This window comes from Bombina bombina, chromosome 4 (genome assembly GCF_027579735.1).
Source record: "Bombina bombina isolate aBomBom1 chromosome 4, aBomBom1.pri, whole genome shotgun sequence".
Lineage (NCBI taxonomy): Eukaryota > Metazoa > Chordata > Amphibia > Anura > Bombinatoridae > Bombina > Bombina bombina.
The window spans coordinates 680922384-680945182 of NC_069502.1; the positions used below are offsets into that span (position 1 = coordinate 680922384).

Here is a 22799-nt window from a genome sequence, read left to right on the forward strand (position 1 = left end):
TATATTTGAAAAGCAAGAATGTAAGTTTAGATGCCGGCCCATTTTTGGTGAACAACATGGGTTCTTGCTGATTAATGGATTAATTTAACCCACCAATAAAAAAGTTCTGTCCAGGGTCTGAAACAAAAATAGCTTAGATGCCTTCTTTTTCAAATATAGATAGCAAGAGAACAACAAAATTGATAATAGGAGTAAATTAGAAAGTTGCTTAAAATTGCATGATCTATCTGAATCATGAAAGACAAAATGTGAGTTCAGTGTCCCTTTAAATCTAATATATCCTATATATAGATATACATTTGTTCCAAATGCGCACATTAGAATATGCAATCGGCTTTGCACGGGAGTAAGGGGTAAAGTTGGTTTTTTTTCTCCCCCCCCCCCCACACACACTTTTTTTGTTGGAGAATACGTGGATGTGCACACAATATTCTAACTTTGGCTTTTTGCGCTTGTCTGGTTAGCACACGTGCAAAAAGCTTACTTCTAGCGTAGTTAACACTTGAGCAGGAGCAATAATTAACGCTTCACTCTTAATCTTGCCCTATGCGTTTAACCCATTTTTTAGAGGATTAATTAGCTAAGCAAAAACTATTAGACATATTTTTAGTGCAATTAAAATTTTGCTTTTCCAGTATGGGGTGTAATACCTTTTTTCTGCTTTCATGTTTAACTGTAGGACTATGGGTGTACTGTAGGACAAGGTTTCTCTTTTGTAATATAATGTACAAATCCGTAACATAGATGGTAACAAATACAGCATAATAGTTGTTATTAAATGGTGATTATTATTATTATCATTAATATATTATTAATAGTTATTATTAATCTTAGAATAAAACTTAAAATGAAGTATGTTTTTTTGAAATGTTTAGTTTATTTTTTGTGTGTTTTTTTATTTTTTTATAATTCTCTAAATGATATTGATCTTGTAACTGGTTAGTAGTCAAATGCACTGTATTTACTTTCACTCAACTTCACTGCATGTTTTCTTCCTTTTTTTTTTTTTTTTCTTCTCCCTTTCGCCTCTCTATATAGGACTATTCTGGCTCTTGCCGGTGAAGATTTCGCTCTGGTGGCTTCAGACACAAGACTGAGTGAAGGTTACTCAATTCATAGCAGGGATACACCCAAATGCTACAAATTGTGAGTTCCTAAATGTTCTCTGTCAATCTCTATGAATATTTATCTATTTAAAATCCGTGTGTTATCCAGCATACACATGTTATATTATAACATTAAAGGGACAGTAAAGTCAAAATTAAACTTAAATGGATTAGATAGAGCTTGAAATTTTAAAGAACTTTCTAATTTACTTCTTTATGATTTTTGCTTAGTTCTCTCGGTATGTTTTGTTAAAGAGTAATCTTAGGTCAGCTCGGGAGCGTGCACATGTCCTTTAGCCATCTGGCATCAGTGTGCAATGTTTATAACAATGTTATACATAGTTGCAAACAATGCTGCCATAGACTGCTGTGTACACTCCTAAGCTTCTATCAGCATACCTAGTTTTACTCTTCAACAAAGGATACCAAGAGATGAAAGCAAATTTGACAATAAAAATAAACTGGTAAGTTGTTTAAAATGTTATGTCCTATCTGAATCATTACATTTTAATTTTGACTTGACTGTCTCTTTAAAAGAACATAAACGCCCAAAAATTCTTTGAGTCAGATATGGAAACATTTTAAAAACAACTTTCCAAATTTATTTCATTCTCTTGATATCCTTTGAAAAGCAAATAGCGAGCGTGCACATGTAAGAACTATATGGCAGCAGTTTTGCAAGAATACTTTTAACAGTGTTATGCATTTGCAAAAACGCTAGGTGGCACCAGTGTTCCTTACCATGTAGTGCTCCAGACATGTGCATGCCGACCTAAGTATCTATTCAATAAAGAATACCATGAGGACATAGAAAACTTGATAATTTAATTAAGTTGGTATTTTGTTTTAAATTCTATGCTCTGTCTAAATCACAAAAGAAAACATTTGGGCTTCATGACCCTTTAACACCTCCTTGATTCTTTTTTTTAATTTTTTTTTTTTTTTTTAAATTAAAACAAAAACATTAGCACTTTATCCATGCTCCATAGGGAGACCAAAAAGCAAATTCTGCAACCTAGGTTTTCAAAATGCTACAAAGCATATAGTTTTGGGCAGTTTGCAGCAGAGTTTGCTTTTTGGCCTCTGTATGGCGAATGAGACCATTTTTACACAAAAGCAAGAAGTGTTTAAAGGGACATCACAGTGCCAATTGTATGTGCTCTAGTAGCATATATAGATAAAGAAAACAAATAAATAACCAGGAAACAAAATTAACCATTCTTGAGTCACAAATTCCTTGTTGTGATGACTTAAAGGGACAGTCAACACCAGAATTTTTGTTTAAAAAAAGATAGATAATTCCTTTATTACCCATTCCCCAAATTTGCATAACCAACACAGTTGTATTATTACACTTTTTACCTTTGTGATTACCTTGTATCTAAGCCTCTGCAAACTGCCCCCACCTTTTTTCAGTTCTTTTGACAGATATCCATTTTAGCCAATCAGTGCTCACTCCTAGGTAACTTCACTTGCGTGAGCTCAATGCCCTCTAGTGGTGAAAAACTGTCAATGCAGAATTCAAGAAGGAAACGAGGAACCAAAGAACTCTATGCCAAAGTGGATTTATTCAAACGAAAAATATGTAGTACAATCACAGTGTGCAAGGGGTGCTAGATCTGACGCTTTTCGCGCATGCTCACATGCGCTTCATCAGAGATCTACAGGTGTTCACCTGTGGTCAAGTTAAATGCTGTGTGATAGCCAATAGTGTGAAAGTTAAACAATGCTGGTCACATGAGTGAATAAGTAATAGTGATGTTAAACATAAAACAATGTGAAATACTGTGATAATAAAAATTAAATACATAACATAAACAGATTAAACTGCATGTGTCAAGTGGTTAAAACATTTTCCTAATAAAAGAAGGAAAAAAAAAGTAATTTATTAGTAATCTAAACAATTGGCAATGTTAATCACTCTTAGAAATCTAATCTAATGCTCCTTTAACAGATTAGAGGCGGCCTTCAAGGGCTAAGAAATTAACATATGAATCTCCTAGGTTTAACTAAGAATACCAAGAGAACAAAGCAAAATTGGTGATAAAAAGTAAATTGGAAAGTTGTTTAAAATTACATGCCCTATTTGAATCATGAAAGTTTATTTTGGACTTGACTGTCCCTTTAATTTGTAGAATTTTATTTCATAGGAAAATCAGCTTCTTTTTAATATCAATTTTCTCTTTTTAGAAATGTGTATTATTTAATACTAGTATTAAGATAAAACCAAGTTATCATCATCTTTCAAATATATATATATATATATATATATATATATATATATATATAATATATTACATACATACATACATACATACATACATACATACATACGATATAAAAAGTCTACACACCCCTGTTAAAATGTCAGGTTTCTGTGATGTAAAAAAATGAGACAAAGATAAATCATTTCAGAACTTTTTCCCCCTTTAATGTGACCTATAAACTGTATAACTCAATTGAAAAACAAACTGAAATCTTTTAGGTAAAGGGAAATAAAAATAAAAAACTAAAATAATATGGTTACATAAGTGTGAACACCCTTAAACTAATATTTTATTGAAGCACCTTTTGATTTTATTACAGCACTCAGTCTTTTTGGGTATGAGTTTTTCAGCATGGCACATCTTGACTTGGCAAGATTTACCCACTCTTCTTTGCAAAAACACTCTAAATCTGTCAGAATGCGAGGGCATCTCCTGTGCACAGCCCTCTTTAGATCACCCCACAGATTTTGAATTGGATTCAGGTCTGGGCTCTGGCTGGGCCATCCCAAAACTTTAATCTTCTTCTGGTGAAGCCATTCCTTTGTTGATTTGGATGTATGCTTTGGGTAGTTATGCTATAAGATGAAGTTCCTCTTCATGTTCAGCTTTCTAGCAGAAGCCTGAAGGTTTAGTGCCAATATTGTCCGGTATTTGGAACTGTTCATTATTCCCTCTACCTTGACTAAGGCCCCAGTTCCAGCTGAAGAAAAACAGCCCCAAAGCATGATGCTGACACCACCATGCTTCGCTGTGGGTATGGTGTTCTTTTGGTGATATGCAGTGTTGTTTTTGCGCCAAACATATCTTTTGGAATTATGGTCAAAAAGTTCAACTTTGGGAGGCGGAGCTTGGCCGTGCTAGAACATGGCCGCATAGTGTGTGAGCTCCGGTGCAGCCCTTCCCCACTGACCGGGATATGAGCCTTTATTCAACCTGAAAATTAAAAGCAAAATGCCCTGAGGCCCCTAGCTAGCCAGGATACCTACTTAAACTAACAAATTCTCGGAGCGACACAGGTACCGCGATCCGGTTCAAAGACTCACAAGAGCCCCTTGAGTAGCGCAAAAACAACACGCTGGGCCGGTTGTCTCTCTGAAGTGATACAGCGGCGACTGTTTTCTTCTCTCCCCACACTGCGGCACCGAATAGACACACAGGAGAAGAAAGATACCCCATGCGGTGAAGCTCCGATCGCCATCTTGGCCCGCCCACAGCTCTCTAATGGCCTCAGCCGCAAACGCTTCAGCAGCATGAGACTGTCAAATGGTAAGAATTACCTAAAAGAGCACTGTCACACCATATGAGTATATCTACTTGCAATAAATATGAGAGACTTAACTGGCATTATTATATAACACATAAACAACGGTTATACAAAGCATCACTGGGACTCAACAGAGAGGGGGGAGAGATCCTTCAATCCTAATATACACCTCATATTCTGTCTCAGTCATATTGAATTGGAGACCTTGGAGCACTATAACTCTCCATAATAAGGCACCACTCAAAACAATCAAGAGAAATTAAAAAGGGGAATCTGCATTAATAAAATAAACACCCCCAGCAAGGAGGGGAATCTTGAAGTTAAATAAGAAATATATAAACCAGGGTTCTCAACAACACCATTGATTGAGCAAAGATACTAACACTACATTTTATTGAAACACCATGTCGTCCAGAAGACCAACAAAAGACCAAAAATGGCAAAACTACAGCCCAGACAACACCTGTATCTGCCTACTTTTCTCCGTCAGAACAAACTCGAACAGACACAACCTCATTGACAACGGATACTCCGCAGCCTGTTTCTCCCACAGCGCCAGACCACGTAGCAAACTATTCCATCACGCAGCAACAACTTACAACACTGCAAGCTACTATAGATAAACTACCCTCCAAGTCTGACATAGCGGACCTCAAATCATTTATACAATCTGAAATCTCCACTGTCAAAGAGAAATTGGAACTTTGGGAGCTAGACTAGATGACCTAGAAGAGAGCCAAGAAGTTATTAACACCATGTTAAACACGACAGAATCTGGTCTATCGCAACAAGCTACCCTGATACATACGCTCCAAGATAAAGTGGAGGACTTAGAAAATAGGAGTAGGAGAAATAACTTAAGGATTCGCGGAATCCCAGAAGACATATCTACAGAAGAACTCCACTCCTATTTAACAAAACTATTCAACCACCTCACCAATTCTACCTCCTTTACAGAGACAGCAATAGAAAGGGCCCACAGGGCTCGAAGACCTCACCCCAGCTCATCTGCTCCGCCGAGAGATGTTGTCATCAAACTGCTTCATTTTAAAGACAGGGAATCCATATGGACGGCGGCTAGGAACACTCATCCCTTGACATTTCAAGATAAAAATCTACAAATATATCAAGATCTATGTCCATCTACCATAGAAAAACGGAAATCTCTGAAATTCCTAACATCAACTCTCCAAGAACACCACATCAAATACCAATGGGGATTTCCTTTCAGCTTATTAATACCACACGCTGGCAAAATGCTAATCTATAGAGAGTCTTCGGATTTGGACACTCTCTCAAAGGCCCTAGGTATCAACTTTATTGTACCAACTTCCGCTACAGAAGCAGCAGATTCTTTGTCAACTCAGTCCAAGAATAGAACAGCAACAGATGCACGATATAACTGGTCTACAGTGCCCAAAAAAATCTAAGAAGCAAGTCTCCAATGTTCATCAAAACCTCCCTCCGTGAATTCCTAAATACACTGGGTGTGTTCTACCGTCCTCGCGACAGATAAGTACCTTCTTAATTAACTGTTTATAATGCTCACCCCCGTAGAAGAGACGTCAACCTGGCATGTCTGCTCCATTAAGCTCTTTATCATGGAGGGGAGGCTATTAACATACAAACAGTTCAAAACTTTTTCTATATATGTTGTTTTTGAACAGATTCTTAACCTGTTACATTATGTCCTACTATATAGCAACTAACATGGTTTATTATCAAGTAAATTGTTTTGAATGTATAAATTGATCTAAACCATCTGCGCCTATTAGATAGGCTATAATTATCATTTATAGTCACAAATAGGTTGTTTAAAATTGCTTGCCAGTCTTGCCATACCTTTTAACCAAGTGCAGTATATGAGATGCTCCTTAGGGACCCATATACTAGGGGTCAATGGAAAGCCTTCACTGAATCCCCGGCGGTTGGGGAAGAGTGGCCATTCCTCAACTTTGTCTTCCCTAAAGGGAAGTACTGGTTTATTGTATTTCAATATCATTATTTTTACTCTAAGTAGAAATGTATTGCAACGTTACATGTTATTCTGTGTTTTTGTTTGAATTGTTATGTTTTAAGACTGTTCCGGACTGGACGACCACACGTCGCATATGTCATAATCTCACTCTTCAAAGACATCTCACTATGCTTCTTAGATTAAAAGCTATCTCAACCCCTCTCCTTTACCATGACCTCAAAAATATCTAAAACAGTTGACAATAGGTCCATAAATTTCATTTCTATAAACTCAAAGGGCCTTAATTCCCCTAGAAAGAGGTCAACGGCACTCAGATTTTAAACGCAAGGGGGGAGATATAATCCTACTTCAAGAAACCCATTTTCTAAAAGGGAGGGAACCCAAAACATTAAATTTCACATTTGGTAGAAGTTACTACGCGTCACACCCCCAGAAAAGGATCCAAGGGGTAGGCATCCTAAACAAAACTGGGATTCCATTCCAAGAGATAGCGGTACATAGGGATAGGGACGGTAGATGGCTATTACTAACAGGGCTGCTTTATGGCCTACCTATTACAATAGTTTCCCTATACGCCCCAAACGCAAAACAACACTCTTTCCTTAAAAAAGTGTCAAATGTAATAACTGAATATCAAAAAAGCATGTTGCTAATAGGAGGGGATTTTAATCTAACCTTCAACCCCTTCACAGATAGTTCCTCGCATACAACATCCAATTCTAAAGTAAGCATCAAAAAATCAAACAATATATTGAAACAGCTTGGATGTCTAGACGTTTGGAGAACTTTACATCCAGAGTCTATGGATTATACGTTCTATTCATTTCCCCACAAAACATATAAGAGAATTGACTACATATTCACCGACATTACAAGCATGAGTCTGGCTAGAGCAGCAAACATATCCCCAATAACATGGTCAGATCATGCGAGTGTGAGCTGTATTTTTAACTGGCCAACCAAACCATTGAAACAGTATATTTGGAAATTAGACGATAGCCTACTTGCTGACCCAGCCATTACGCTAAAACTCCAAACTCGAATAGAGGAATTTTTCCTACATAACAAACATACAGATACATCTCCACAAAACAATTGGGAGGCACACAAATGCACTATAAGAGGGGAATTAATAGCTCACAAAGCTCAAATCAATAAACTCAGAAGAGAAGCAACCACTAACCTCATTAAAGAAATAACACAGCTTGAGGACATACATAAAAAAAATACTAAAGATGATACCACTCTACAAACCCTACAAGCTAAACGCTTTAAATTAGCCTCCATCCTCAACAAAGAACAAAGTAGGCGCATTTTCCTGTTCAGACAACACTCATACATGGACCTAAATAAGCCAGGACGTTCAATGGCCAGATACATAAAGAAAAAAAAATCAAATCTAATTATATTCTCCACATCAAAGATGGTAAAAACAAATCACATAGCTGTACACAAGCCATAGCTAAAGCATTCAGAGATTACTACCAAAAACTATATAATCTGCCAAAACCGAATTCCGAGTCGCTCTCCGACACCACCTCCCGCCAAGAATCTATCAGGGAATACCTCTCAAACCTACACCTTCCCAAGCTGACTCAAACACAAAAAGAGACTCTAGACGAACCCTTCTCACTAGAAGAATTACAATTAGTAATTAAAAATCTCCCTAACAACAAATCACCAGGGCCTGATGGTTTTACATATAAATACTACTCAATGTTCGCTGAACAATTATCCCTACACCTTCTGCACTATTTTAATTCAATTGATCTCACACACCCCTTCCCAAATTCAGCATTAGAAGCCCATATCACCACACTATTGAAGCCAAATAAACCCCCAGACTTGACTACAAGCTATCGCCCAAACTCACTCCTAAATTCGGATATAAAAATGTACTCTAAATTATTAGCGAACCGAATTAATGTCTTACTCCCAGACCTCATCCACCCTGATCAGGTGGGGTTTTTGCTAGGAAGAGAGGCAAAGGACAACACGGTCAGGGCCCTTAATACAATCTTTTTCGCGCAAAAACAAAAACTCCCATTAATCTTACTGTCTATCGATGCCGAAAAGGCCTTTGACCGTGTTGCCTGGGACTTCCTACGGCTAACCTTACAAACATTCGGGGAGGGTATACTACAAAAAATATTCTCCCTATATGCCCACCCAAGTGCGAAAATACAAATAAATGGAACACTGTCTGACTCATTCGAAATATCTAATGGGACGAGACAGGGCTGTCCGCTATCCCCCTTGCTATTTGTATGCGTAATAGAGACCTTAGCAGCCAAAATTCGATCACACCCAGGGATTGAGGGAGTTACAATAGATAATCAGAAATATGTAATCTCTCTGTTCGCAGACGACATTCTTTTTACATTAACCAACCCAGAAATATCCTTACCATTACTAGTAAAAGAATTAGACAGCTTCCACACTCAATCGAACTTCCTAGTAAATATTCCTAAATCTGAGATTCTCAATATCACATTAGACGCACATAAAAAGAAAATAGCTGAGAAACTTACATGGTGTCTCTTAAATATTTAGGAATTTACCTTACCACGTCTATAGAAACTATGCACCAACTCAATTATGACAGGATTAAACGGGAAATCATACGAGACCTATCAAGCTGGAGATCCAAGAACCTGTCTTGGCTAGGCCGAATCAATCTGATAAAGATGAATATATTCCCTAGAATACTGTACATTCTACAAACTATGCCAACCCCCCTAACGGACAAATACTTAAGCTCACTACAGCGAGCACTCAATGATTTCACATGGCACAAGAAACACCCTAGAATCAATAAACAGCTTATGTCTCTACCCAAAACACAGGGGGGACTTGGCCTACCTAATATAACCTATTATAGATATGCAATATTCTTGCAAAGAATAATTGACTGGAATATACATGGAAAGTTTAAACGATGGGTGGGTATGGAACATGGAATTGCCCAAACCCCAAATCTTAGTAGACATTGCTGGACATTCCCAACACACAAAATTAAACACTTAGACATCAACCCCTTGATATCAGAAACATACAAGATGTGGAATAAAATACTGATACACTTTCCGAACCTCTCTTCTAGACCCTCTCCTCTCACATCCTTAGTAGCTAACAGTGAATTTAATTTGGGCCCAAGTATAGAGAAACACTGCTACCCTTCTCATATCCGTGACTTCCCGATATATTGGCTCATACAAAACGAGCAGATTAAATCACAAACCGAACTAACACAACAAGGCTTTACCTGTCTTGAAAATTGGTACACATATAGGCGTATTCATAGCTTTCTCACTACACACAAACAATCTCCAAACATGATTAGACCGTTAACTAACTTCGAGCAATTATGTATTAGGAGCCCCCCAGTTCAACATACGCTATCACTGATATATAAGATTCTGATTACCCCATTCCCAGGACATCCCCTCCCATACCTGGAAAGTTGGGAAAAAGAAATAGGAATCATAATCCCACCACACATTGGTATGAAGGTAGCCCAATCCACACTAAAAACCTCCATCTCCATGGCCACTCTGGAAATTAATCTAAAAATACTTCACAGGTGGTACTACACACCCCAAAAAATTCACTGTTTATTCCACAGAGCTAGCAACAAATGCTGGCGCTGCGGCCACGTCAATAGTGGTATGATCCACATGTGGTGGTGGTGGTGTACAGCTATACAAAATCTGTGGAGATCTATCATTGCTGAAGTGGAAGATATATTAGAACTACAATTCCCGTTAGACCCACTACTTTGGCTATTAAATAAACCCCCTAAGATAAAACATAAACCATTTCTCAAATTATTTTCAATCATGTCTAACAGTGTAAAATTCTTGATAGCCAAGAATTGGAAATCAAAAGACCCACCCACACTTGAAATGTGGGTACAGAAGGTATCTGAGTCAATCCATCTTGAAGAACTATACTACCTAAAACACGATAAACTAGACATATACTCAGACATCCTGACAACATGGGAATCGTACCTCAAGAATAGATAACTTCGTTCTGAGTTCACATATAACTAGATCGACAATAGTGTCAAGACTACAACACAGTCCCATGAAATTTCTACAGTCATATAGAAAAGTGAGAACGATCAGAAATCAACTCCTCTTTACACAAAATTACACATAGAAATTACGGTGAGATTGTTCTTCAATCGACGTGGGTTGTTCCAGTCCAAAGTTAAATTGTTTTGTTAAAATTAATTAGCTTAAAAATCGCTATAAGTATTATTACACGTGCATTGTAATGAATATGGAGCTGCGTCTCCAGAAACTGTAACTTTACTTCATAATTTACATAATAAAGCTGATTTAAAAAAAAAAAAAAAAAAAACTTAAACTTTGGTTTCATCAGACCAGAACACCTTTTGCGACATGCTTTTGGGAAACTTCAGGTGTGTTTTTGCAAAATTTAGCCGGGCTTGGATGTTTTTTTTTTGTGTGTAAGAAAAGGCTTCCGTCTTGCCACTCTACCCCATAGCCCAGAAATATGAAGAATATGGGCGATTGTTGTCACATGTACCAAACAGCCAGTACTTGCCAGATATTCCTGCAGCTCCTTTAGTGTTGCTGTAGGCCTCTTGGCAGCCTCCCAGACCAGTTTTCTTCTCGTCTTTTCATCAATTTTGGAGGGACATCCAGTTCTTGGTAATGTCACTGTTGCACCATATTTTCTTCACTGTGTTCCATGGTATATCTAATGCCTTGGAACTTCTTTTGTACCCTTCTCCTGACTGATACCTTTTAACAATGAGATCCCTCTGATGCTTTAGAAGCTCTCTGCGGACCATGGCTTTTGCTGTAGGATGCGACTAACAAAATGTCAGGAAAGACCGACTAGAACAGCTGAACTTTATTTTGGGCTTCATCAGAGGCACTTTAAATGATGACAGGTGTGTACTGACTCCTATTTAACATGATTTTAAATGTGATTGCTTAATTCTGAACACAGCTACATCCCCAGTTATAAAAGGGTGTTCACACTTATGCAACCATATTATTTTAGTTATTTATTTTTATTTCCCTTTACCTAAAAGATTTCAGTTTGTTTTTCAATTGAGTTGTACAGTTTATAGGTCACATTAAAGGTGGAAAAAGTTCTGAAATGATTTATCTTTGTCTCATTTTTTTACATCACAGAAACCTGACATTTTAACAGGGGTGTGTAGACTTTTTATATCCACTGTGTATGTATGTATGTGTGTGTGTATGTGTATATATATATATATATATATATATATATATATATATATATATATATATATATATATATATATATATATATATATATATATATATATATATATATATATATAATTTGTAAATAATGTTTTTTCAGGACAGATAAAACGGTCATCGGATGTAGTGGATTTCACGGGGATTGCCTCACTCTCACCAAAATCATTGATGCCAGATTAAAGGTATAATCTTTGTGGGTTTTTTTAAAAAAAAATGTTTTCATAAAATGTACTGTAAACTTAGATTCCCTTCACTATGTTTCCAATGACTTGTTATACCTACTGAAGAGTATAAAATGTATGGGGAAAGTGTTCTTTTAGGTTGTTATTTTTTTTGTATATACACTATATGGTTTTGCTCTTAGACACCACCACCCATTAAAATGGGCTGTTCTTGCAGAGAGATCAATTGTCCTTACCTTATTACTCTTTATATACACACACAAATCCTCCTTATCTCTGTCTGTATACACAGTGAACACAATAAAAAAAATTAACATTATAGGACTTACTTTTCTTACCTCCCACTGGGATGTAATTTCTTCTCCTGGTTATGTTTGCTTTGCCTTTAGTTATCCAGTACTTAAGTATTGAAATTTTTGGTATAGGTGGAGATGCAACAGGCAAAAACAGCAATTTCAAATGGCAAAATAAAGCTAAATACGCTATTTGTAATTGATTTAATACACTCCATCAGACAATAGATCATTGGGAACACATTAAAGAGGAGAACATTTTACAGTTTTCTGCCCCTTTAAATACAGCTATAGGAAGAGATGAAAGTTTTTATTTTTCTATATATAGATTTGTAGTGGAGAAGCAGTACTTAAAGGGACATGCCAGCTAAAATTGGAATCCACATGGGTGCATTTCAGTTTTGAATAGAAGCATTGTTGTAATATAGATGTATTAGCAACAACGCTTCTAATAAAAGCTGTAGCTTTTTCAAAAGTGTATTTAAGTATGCACCGTGCACCAGCATTTTAAACGAAGCACTTGCTCAGAGAACCTAAGTTGTTTGTACCATCTGGTAATGACTCAATTTGTTAATTACTGACATGATACATGTCCCACGGGCGCTCTAAGCAGCTGCAATATTTAAAATGAGACTATCTAGCTATGCTTCACATGCACGTGCAGAGAAAAATGTTAACACTAAAATGGTGATAACTTTTACTGGAAGCATTTTTGCCAATACATTAATATTGCTAATATGTTTCTATTCAAAGATGCAATTCATCTATGTGCATTTTAAATTTTGACCGGAATGTCCTTTTAAACACATAAGCACAGGTCACAAATCTCTCTGAACCAAATTGGTATGATTTTAAGGGGTCGGACTATAATTAGAGGCATAATTTTTCATCTTAAATTGCTTATTTTTTTTGAGAGGTTCTGATATTTACTTACAAAAAAATAAAACATCTTGCTTGTAATTTATGTGGCCTACCCTATTGCACACATGTTAAATATGTTTGTCGATTTTATAAAGGAACTAGTCTTAAAATACATTTAGGATACAGACATAAGCCCTTTTGTAGCCTGCTCTCCTTTATTATCAGGATTGGTGTAGCTAAAGAGTGATGTAAGTTTAGGTTATAATCAAAAAGGGTCTCTCTATATATTCTTAAAGGAACCTGGCTGTGCTGGGGCGGAGCCTGGCTGTGCAGGAGTATGGCCGTGTTTGAATAGTGCTCCTGAGCCGTAGGTCGGCCAAATGCTGTCATAATAAACAAAGAGACCTGAGCTATGACCTAAAATTGAGCCTAAGAATCAAGGGAGCCACTGCTAATTAATTATCGGAGTTGCGGTGCTGGGGCTGCTTCTAGTATTCCCTGTGAGCTGTGAGCAGCGTGACGCACTACTACCAGGCTGCGGTAAATCTGTGGGCCTACTTGCAGTACCAACGCTGAGCCTGTCGTCCGACTTGTGTCTTAAAGTTTTACCGCCAATAAGGAGAACGGACCGGGTATCTCTGAGTGCCTCTCTACTTGTGGTTTGGAATCTCTCTCATCTGCTGCTGTGGTGCGGCTGGCGGAGGGAGACCGGAAACGTGCATAGCCCGGTGTCTCGGGCATACAGCTGGAGTGGAGCTCTTGACTCGGGAGGTGCCGTGAGACTTGCTTCCTAACCTTTCATCTTGCCCCATAAGGATTGTCGGACATACCGCTTGTATCACTGTCAGTAAGTACGGCAAAGGAGCTCAGAGACCCCACGGCTCTACAGAGGATTGCAGCCTGTTGAGTGAGTGTGTGTGTACTAAGAGCTTACACAGAGCTTACATAGAGCTCGCGGGTATTAGGGGTCATAAGCCTGAGAAGTGGTGAGGAGCAGCTACCACAGGCTCGAAGTTACTGGGTTGCTGGCAAAATACCTTAGTTGATAAGGATAAGCTGAAGTTTTCAGTGCATACAGGTCTCTCAGCATCCCCCAATACTACACAATACAGCACACCATTCTGCCTATTCTATAGCTGGGACACAAATTTAAATTAGATTAACACAGCAGGAATTATCACAGTGAGTCTGCAGTGACTTTCTCTTTCTCTTTTTTAACAAGCTGATATTGGGAGTGCAGAATCTACTCTTTCTATAGACAATACTAACATGTCACAAAAAAAGCCTGGTGCTGAAAAGGGCACGAAAACCAGAAATATGAACTACTACACTAAGCCCACTGGATCTCAAGTACCTAGTGCTGACCAGACTCAGACATCCTCAAGAGAAGATGCTGTAGCCTTACCTGTAGCCTTACCTACTCCTGAATCCTCACAATATGTTACTAAAGAGGACTTGAAGTTTCTATCTTCTAAAGAGGATATAAAAGGAATAGCAGCAGACATCAAGAATTTATTTGGTGAATTAAAAAGGGATCTAGCTGAACTCTCTCAGAGGGTTAATATTGTCGAGACCTCACAGGCTACAATGCAGGAAAAGCTGCAGGATAACACCTCTCAGATACAACAAAACACCAATGCTATACAGGGTCTTCTGGAAAGAATAGAGGACTTGGACAACCGCAGCAGGCGGAATAACCTCAGAGTTAGAGGAATCCCGGAAACAATCAACCCCACTGCCCTTTTGGGGTATTTACAAGACCTCTTCAGAACCATCAAGGGAACACCACTGGCGCAAGAGGTGATCATAGAAAGGGCGCACAGGGCATTGCGGCCTAAACCATCTTTAAAAGCCCCCCCAAGAGATGTCATCCTTAAGCTGTTGAACTACAAGGATAAAGAGGAGATACTTCGCTGCAGCAGGAACAAACAACCAGTCCAATACGCAGGGATTACCCTGCAAATTTTTTCTGATCTATGTCCTGCAACCCTACAGAAGCGTAGGGAATTGCGTTTCCTAACATCAGTTCTCCAGGATAACAAGATCCCTTATAGATGGGGATTCCCCACCAGTCTGGTGGCCTTTAACGGAGAAAAATCTACAATTTTCCGCTCCATGTCCGATTTGGAGAATTTCTGCTCTGTTCTGGGAGTGGAGGTTCCGCTCCCAGACAACTCTGCAGGCCCCTCTTCTGATCTCAAGGAAGGCAGTCGTCAGACCTAACCGGAGAGGTAAGACTATTGGCTTATTTCCCTTGGAACTGTTCTAAAATGTATGAGGATAATAATACATTATAAAGACTTCGTCATGATGGACCAGCCTCTAATAAAGACTTTGTCTTCCCCTTGCCACAGTTACTTGATAGGTCTGCCCAGATAACTGTAAAGTAAAAATGTAAATCCCGTGCTGTTGCTCTTTCTTTAACGGAGTTATATCTTTTTTTTTTTTTTTTTCTTTTTATTATATATCTGTTTAGAGTTCCCTACCTAATTTAACGCAGTTGTCTGTTTGTGCTGGGGGGATGTGGATTTTCAAATTGTCAGTTATGATCTTTCAAATAGGGGTTCCACTTTAATTTAAGTATACCCCCCCCCTCGGATACCAAGACCCCCTTGAGTTTTACTAATTTTTATTGGACCCCCGGTTCCTCCTTTCCTAAGGCTTAGTTGCTCTATTTGTGGGGGACACTGTTAACTATAAATATCAGTTTTTTGTATGTGAAGCTCGTTTATACTTGGGGTCTTACGCAGACAAGTGTATGTTACTAGGGACTGTGTGGCTGGGGATTGGTCACTACTTATAATTTTATGAAGGGTCCATCTCTATTCATATATGTTCCCCATGGTTCTAAAATGTTGGCTCTTATTTACATTTTGTATATTGTTGGTTTGAAATAATTATATGTTTTACACTAATGTCTATACAATATTTAATCCCCTCAGGTCTTGTCAAAATGTTTAAAAATTTTTTTTCCAATAGGCCGACCGCAGGCATATTCCCTCTAGTAGAAACCGACATAGAGGTTGGTAGGTAGCTTTCTGCCTCAGTATAGTTGTTACACGTGATCATAAAACACCACTATTTTATAGATACCTCTCTACTTCTGACTTTTATTATACTATGAGACCCTCGTTCGACAGCAAACACAGACTGTATAGTTAGTGATCCCCTTTAGAACTAGGATCTTCTCTTCTATAACTATTATTCTTTTCTGACTTTTTGCCCCTTCCTCTGTCGCTTCTTTCCCTAACCCCTTCTTACTTTCTTTTTAGTTAATTTTTTTTTTTTTTTTTTTTTTTTTTTCTCTCCAATAATGCATGCCAGACATAATAATCCCCAGGTTCACCCCCTGAGATTTTTAACAATAAACGTGAAAGGTCTGAATAGTCCTGGTAAGCGTTCCATAGTCACAAGAGAACTAAATAAGCTTCAGGGGGATGTGGTTTTTATACAGGAATCTCATTTTGCCAAACAAAAAGAACCAAAATGGCACAACCATAAATATCCAACTGCTCTCTTTTCCTCCGGCCCTCGTAAACAGAATGGGGTGGGTATTTTAATACATCGTAGGGTACCATTTCAGGCGCAGGACGTGGTAAGAGACAGGGAAGGCCGATACATCATAGTGGTAGGATTATTACATAATGTTCTAGTCACTCTGATTAATGTATACGCCCCGAATGTAGCACAGCATGTCTTTTTCAAAACGCTCTCGGGGAGATTGCTCGAGCATTCTAAAGGAATTCTTATCATGGGGGGTGACTTTAATACTCCATTAGTCCCAAAACAGGATACTTCCAATGGCCTCTCAAGTGTGCCTCATCATATATTGAAACATATTAACACGATGCTTAGAGGTCACTTGCTGCATGACATATGGCGTACGTTACACCCCACTGAGACAGAATTCACATTTTATTCCAACCCGCACAGGAAATACTCCCGTATAGATTATTTTTTTACAAACTCTCATGGTATTGAATATGTGCAACGTAGTGATATTGCCCCAATTACATGGTCTGACCATGCACCGGTCTCCTTTGAAATGCTGTGGCCCGATATGCCTGCTACCTCCTATATTTGGAGACTGGATGAGACCCTCTTGGGTGATCCGGTCATCCTGGAGGATGTCTCAGAGCGTATGCGAGAATACTTCGAATTGAATTTAACAGAGGATATGCCCCTCTCCACTGTGTGGGAGGCCCATAAGAGTGTTGTTAGGGGTCATCTTATCAAGCATAAAGCCAGATTGCAGAATCAAAAAAGGTTGAGATATAACCAATTATTAACTGATATTAAGTTATTAGAGGAACAACACAAGAAAAACCCCTTAAATAGCGATATTGACAATCGACTGGCACAAGCCAGATTGGATTTTAGACAGCTTCTTCGTGATGAAAATCATAAAATAGCGATCTGGCTTAGGCAAAGGTACTATGAGGAGGGGGATAAAGCTGGTAAATTACTGGCCAGGACACTAAAGCGATCCCAACTCAAAGCTTATGTATATTCCATGAAGGATCACAGAAATGTGACCCATAGGGACAGCCGTGGTATAGCGGAAGTATTCCGTGATTATTACGATGGCCTGTACAATCTCAAAAACAGCCCGGCCGCCCAACCAGGGGACACGCCCACACAGAGCCAATTGGTCCAAGACTACCTCACGACCACTCAGCTCCGAACCTTAGACAAAGAAGCTGGGGCCTTCTTAGAGACATCCCTGACCGGGGAGGAGATAGCGAACACGCTGAAAAGCCTCCCGAGTGGTAAATGCCCTGGCCCAGATGGGCTAAGTGCAAAATACTACAAGGCGTTTCTCCCGGAGCTTCTGCCACACCTCCAGAACTTGTTCAACACTTTACCTGACAATGGGGTATTACCGGCATCTATGCTTTTGGCATACATAACAGTATTACCAAAGCCGGGAAAGGCCCCAGATAAACCGCAAAGTTATCGGCCGATATCCTTGCTGAACACTGACGTCAAGATCTTGGCGAAGGTGTTAGCAAACAGAGTTAATAAGTACCTACCAGACTTGATTGCTTTAGATCAGGTCGGATTTATATCGGGTAGGGAAGCTAGGGATAACACCCTTAAGGTGTTGCAGCTGATTTCACATTCTGTCGACCGGGGGCTGCCGTTCGCCCTGTTGTCGACTGATGCGGAAAAAGCTTTCGACAGGGTGAACTGGCAGTTCCTTAGAGGCACCTTGGGGAGAATGGGATTTGGGAGGCGGTTCATTAACACAGTTTTTAGCCTCTACTCCTCTCCAAGTGCGAGGATACGGGTCAATGGTCTTCTTTCAGAGTCATTCGATATCTCAAATGGCACTAGGCAGGGGTGTCCCTTATCCCCCTTACTATTTGCCATCTCGGTAGAGGCCCTAGCGTGTAATATCCGTGATTGCAAACAAATCAAAGGATATCTAATAGGAGATCGGGAATGTAAGATATGTATGTATGCCGATGATCTTCTGTTCACACTGCGAGACCTAGAGACATCGGTCCCTGCCTTGCTACAAGAGTTTGACAAATATGGTAGGGTCTCAAACTTCTTACTGAATGCCACTAAGTCTGAGGTTCTGGGAGTTAACTTAGACCCACTTGTAATGGGATGGCTCAAGGAACACAGCCCGTTTCAAATAAAAGAAAGCCAATTGAAATATCTTGGCATACACTTAGCTGTCTCAGCTGCAGACCTCTTTGAGGCTAACTACATGTCGCTTAGACGTACAGTTGCGGCTGACCTTTCGGGGTGGAAACACAAAACAATCTCTTGGTTGGGAAGAATAGGGGTAGTGAAAATGAATGTCCTTCCAAGAATAATGTACCTGTTTCAAACACTACCTATCCCTTTACCTTCTACTTTCCTCACACAGTTCCAAAGCTTAATTGAGGAATATGTTTGGCAGGGGATCAGACCGAGAGTAAGCAGAAAAACGATGTATCTAGCTAGGGAAGATGGCGGACTGAGCCTCCCGGACCTCAGACTATACAGGAAAGCAGTGATCCTGCAGAGAATAGTTGAGTGGTGTCAGGGTAACCCACAAAAAGATTGGATTACTATTGACAAGGAAGCCTTACAAGTGCAGGAACTGTCGCCCCTATTGTGGACGGCTGCTAAGTACAGATCTTCCTGTGTGCGGAAGTACCCCCTGTTGGAGGAGCTGTTTAGCGTATGGGATACTACGATAAAAGTGGACTCCCATGTTTCAACATTGTATTCCCCCCTGACGCCTATATATTCCAACCCCGATCTACCACTTCAGTCTAGAATACTCCCGGAACAGAGCAGAGTGTTCAGCAACAGAGTGGCCAGCTTTGTTTCTATGGGGAGAATAAAGGCAAGGGAAGAGATTTTGGCTGATTTTCCTGAGATCCCATTGTCTTGGTTTACCTATCTACAAATAGGTCATTTCATAAGCACCCACAAACATAAGACACATTTATTGAGGGACCCTACACCCTTCGAGGCTTTATGCATGAAAAAAACTCCATCTAGACATTTGACCTCTATCATTTACGCTCTTCTCCTTCACCCCAAGGACAGCCCCCTTACAAATTATACCAGAATGTGGCACAGAGACTTGGGAACGGATTTGTCCGAGGAGGCGTGGCAGCGTATTTTCCTGGCTGCCAGGACAGTCTCGGTCTCAGCTCGTATACAAGAGTCTCACTACAAGTTCCTGAGCAGATGGTATCTTACGCCATCTAGGCTTCGAGCAATCTACCCTAGAGTTTCAGACAGGTGCTGGAGAGGGTGCGGGGAAATAGGAACGATTTTACATATCTGGTGGGATTGCCCCCTCTTGGAGCCCTTCTGGACCTCCGTTTGGCGGGAGATTCAGGTGATTCTGGAGATGGATATCCCAAAAATCCCAGAGATATTGTTGTTCCATTTCCCCAATAAAATAAAGGACAGTCTGAAAAAGACACTTCTAAAATTGATGTTGACAGGAGCCAAGAACCTTGTCCCCCGGAGGTGGAAATCAGCTCAGATTCCCACGCTGGCGGATTGGAAACAAAGTGTGCAGGACATACTGCTTCTGGAAAAATATCACTATGTTAGGATTCAGAAGCTGGACGTCTATATGACGCTGCTGCAGATGTGGGACGGTGCCTGCCCGGCGGGCTAGTTAGTAGACCTGGAACCACTGTAACTTAGCAGATAGGTGCACAATGTGAGCTACCTATTCCCTTTTAATTTTTTTTTTTTTTTTTTTTTTTTTTTCTTCTTCTCTTCCTTCCCCCCCCCCCCGTTCTTTCACCCTTCTCTCTTTTCCACCTCTCTCTATTTCAACACTCTATATCTCTCTGTCTACTCGTTGACTATTCACTTATTGACATGAAGTCGAGGGGTATGCAAGGACCGGTCACTTTAGTAGTGATGACATACTGAAATAAGTCAATATTATTTTTATTTTACTCCAACTGGCCCTGTTAGGTTTTTATGTGTTTGCTTTGCCCAATTTTTGGGCATATCTACAAAAGTTATATTTCATGTTACAGAAAAATTTCTAAAAATTGTAAAAATGGAGCAAAATGATTGTCAAAGCTTTGTCAAATTCTGTATATTCTTTCATGCGATACCATTGACTTTCATGTATAATGTCTGTTTATTTTTCTTTTTCCAATAAAGCTCCTTTAAAAAAAAAAAAAAAAAAAAAATAAAAAAAAATAAAGGAACAGTAAAGTCAAAATTAAACTTTCATGATTTAGTTAGAGCCTGTAATTTTAAACAACTTTCTAATTTACTTCTGTTATCAAATTTGCTTTATGCTCAGGAGTGTGCACGTAAGTGTCTTTAGTACTCTACGGCAGCAGTGTTTTGCAACATTATTTGTAGCTTTGTTATACAATGTTGCAAAACACTGCTGCCATAGAGAACTATAGACACGTGCACGCTCCTCTTATGTGCCTTTCTAGTTTTACTCTTCAAGAGAGAGAAGCAAATTTGATAACAGAAGTAAATTGGAACATTGTTTAAAATGACATGCTCTAGCTGAATCATGAAAGTTTAATTTTAACTTTACTGTCGTTTTAATATATTGAAATAAGCCCTAACATAAAGAAGTTGAACGTTTTTCATTGTAAACTGTATGAGTAAGGGTATCAAGTGTAGAAATGTGATGCAAGTTTAGGTTATAATCAAAAAGGGCCTCTTTCTATATGAGCTTGTATAGAGTTAAACAAAGTGATGCATTAGGCAATGAACACGGAGGAAGCTACGTTGGTGCAAGTGGAATAAATGAACGAGAGGCAACAAACTTGGTTAATTAAAGAGAGACTGATGGTGAATGTTATCATGAAACTAGAGACATCTGAAAATGTGTTAAAGCTGATATGAGCAGTATTACAAAATAATTGCTCTACATGTAGTCAGGTATTTGTATTACCTAATAATGTTTGACTAAACTTTTTGTTTACCCACATACCTCATTATTTTCTTTTATAATTAACTCTAGATGTATAAACATTCAAACAACAAGACAATGACAAGTGGAGCTATAGCCGCCATGCTCTCAACCATCCTCTACTCACGCCGCTTCTTCCCTTACTATGTGTACAATATAATTGGAGGGCTCGATGAAGAAGGTGAGTCTTAAATGTCAATCACTGATCATGTTGCCAGGAAGCTTCATTCAGTTATGGGAAGAGCTTTTTACTCTAGTTTCTTAGTGAATGTTGTTAGAAAATGTGTGCGTTTGAGGATTATCCATTTACTTAATCATTTTATTTTAAAGTACTTACAGTTCATTTTTTATCACTACCCATATAATGTAAAAGCACTTAAGTTGTTAAAGGGACAGTAAAGTCATAATTATAGATTCCTGATTTAGATAGAGAATACAATTTTAAACCACTTTCCAACTTCTATTATTTAATTTGCTTCCTTCTTATCTTTTGCTGAAAGGTTTATCTAGGAAAGCTCAGGAGCAGCAAATAACCTAGGTTCTAGCTGCTGATTGGTGGCTGCATATATACACCGATTGTCATTGGCTCACCCATGTGTTCAGTTAGAAACCAGTAATGCATTGCTGCTCCTTCAACAAATGATACCAAGAGAATGAAGCAAATAAGGGGTTCAACAACAATAAAGTTTTTGAACCCCTTAACGACCAAGGACGTGCCAGACATGTCCTACAAAAAACTGTCATTAATGACCAAGGACGTGCCTGGCACGTCCTCACAGGTTTCAAGTGGTGGAAATGATTGTGATCGCTTCCAGCCACTTTCAAGGTATTGCAGTGATGCCTCAATATTACCCACCGATGCAGAGAGAGTCACTCTGTGACCTTTGTTCTGTCGAGAACTCCAATTCCTCAGAAACTCAATCTGACGTAGCTTCCGGTGACTTTTCTATTTTCACTATCTGTTTTGCCTGTCTTGGGGGGCGCACCGCTGATCCTATGGCATACACCCCAAGTAAACCTTGTGGAATGAGGTTTACAAGGGGGGGCTTTGCCCCCTTGAACCCCCCAGGCGGAGGCAAAATAGATAGTGAAGATAGACAATTACAGTGCCCATCTGATTGGTTGTGAATCCTGTCACTCACTGAGACTCAAAACAATC

General features: G+C 39.0%; 1 protein-coding gene across 1 annotated transcript in view; it reads left to right on the plus strand.

Moving 5' to 3' along the window:
• PSMB1 (proteasome 20S subunit beta 1) overlaps nt 1-22799 on the plus strand; it is a 45359-nt gene that overhangs the window by 3651 nt on the left and 18909 nt on the right. Inside the window, exons 2-4 of the mRNA XM_053710824.1 lie at nt 1039-1146; nt 11989-12070; nt 21692-21821. Of these exons, the coding sequence (XP_053566799.1) occupies nt 1039-1146; nt 11989-12070; nt 21692-21821 (320 nt within the window). The remainder of the gene's footprint in view (nt 1-1038; nt 1147-11988; nt 12071-21691; nt 21822-22799) is intronic.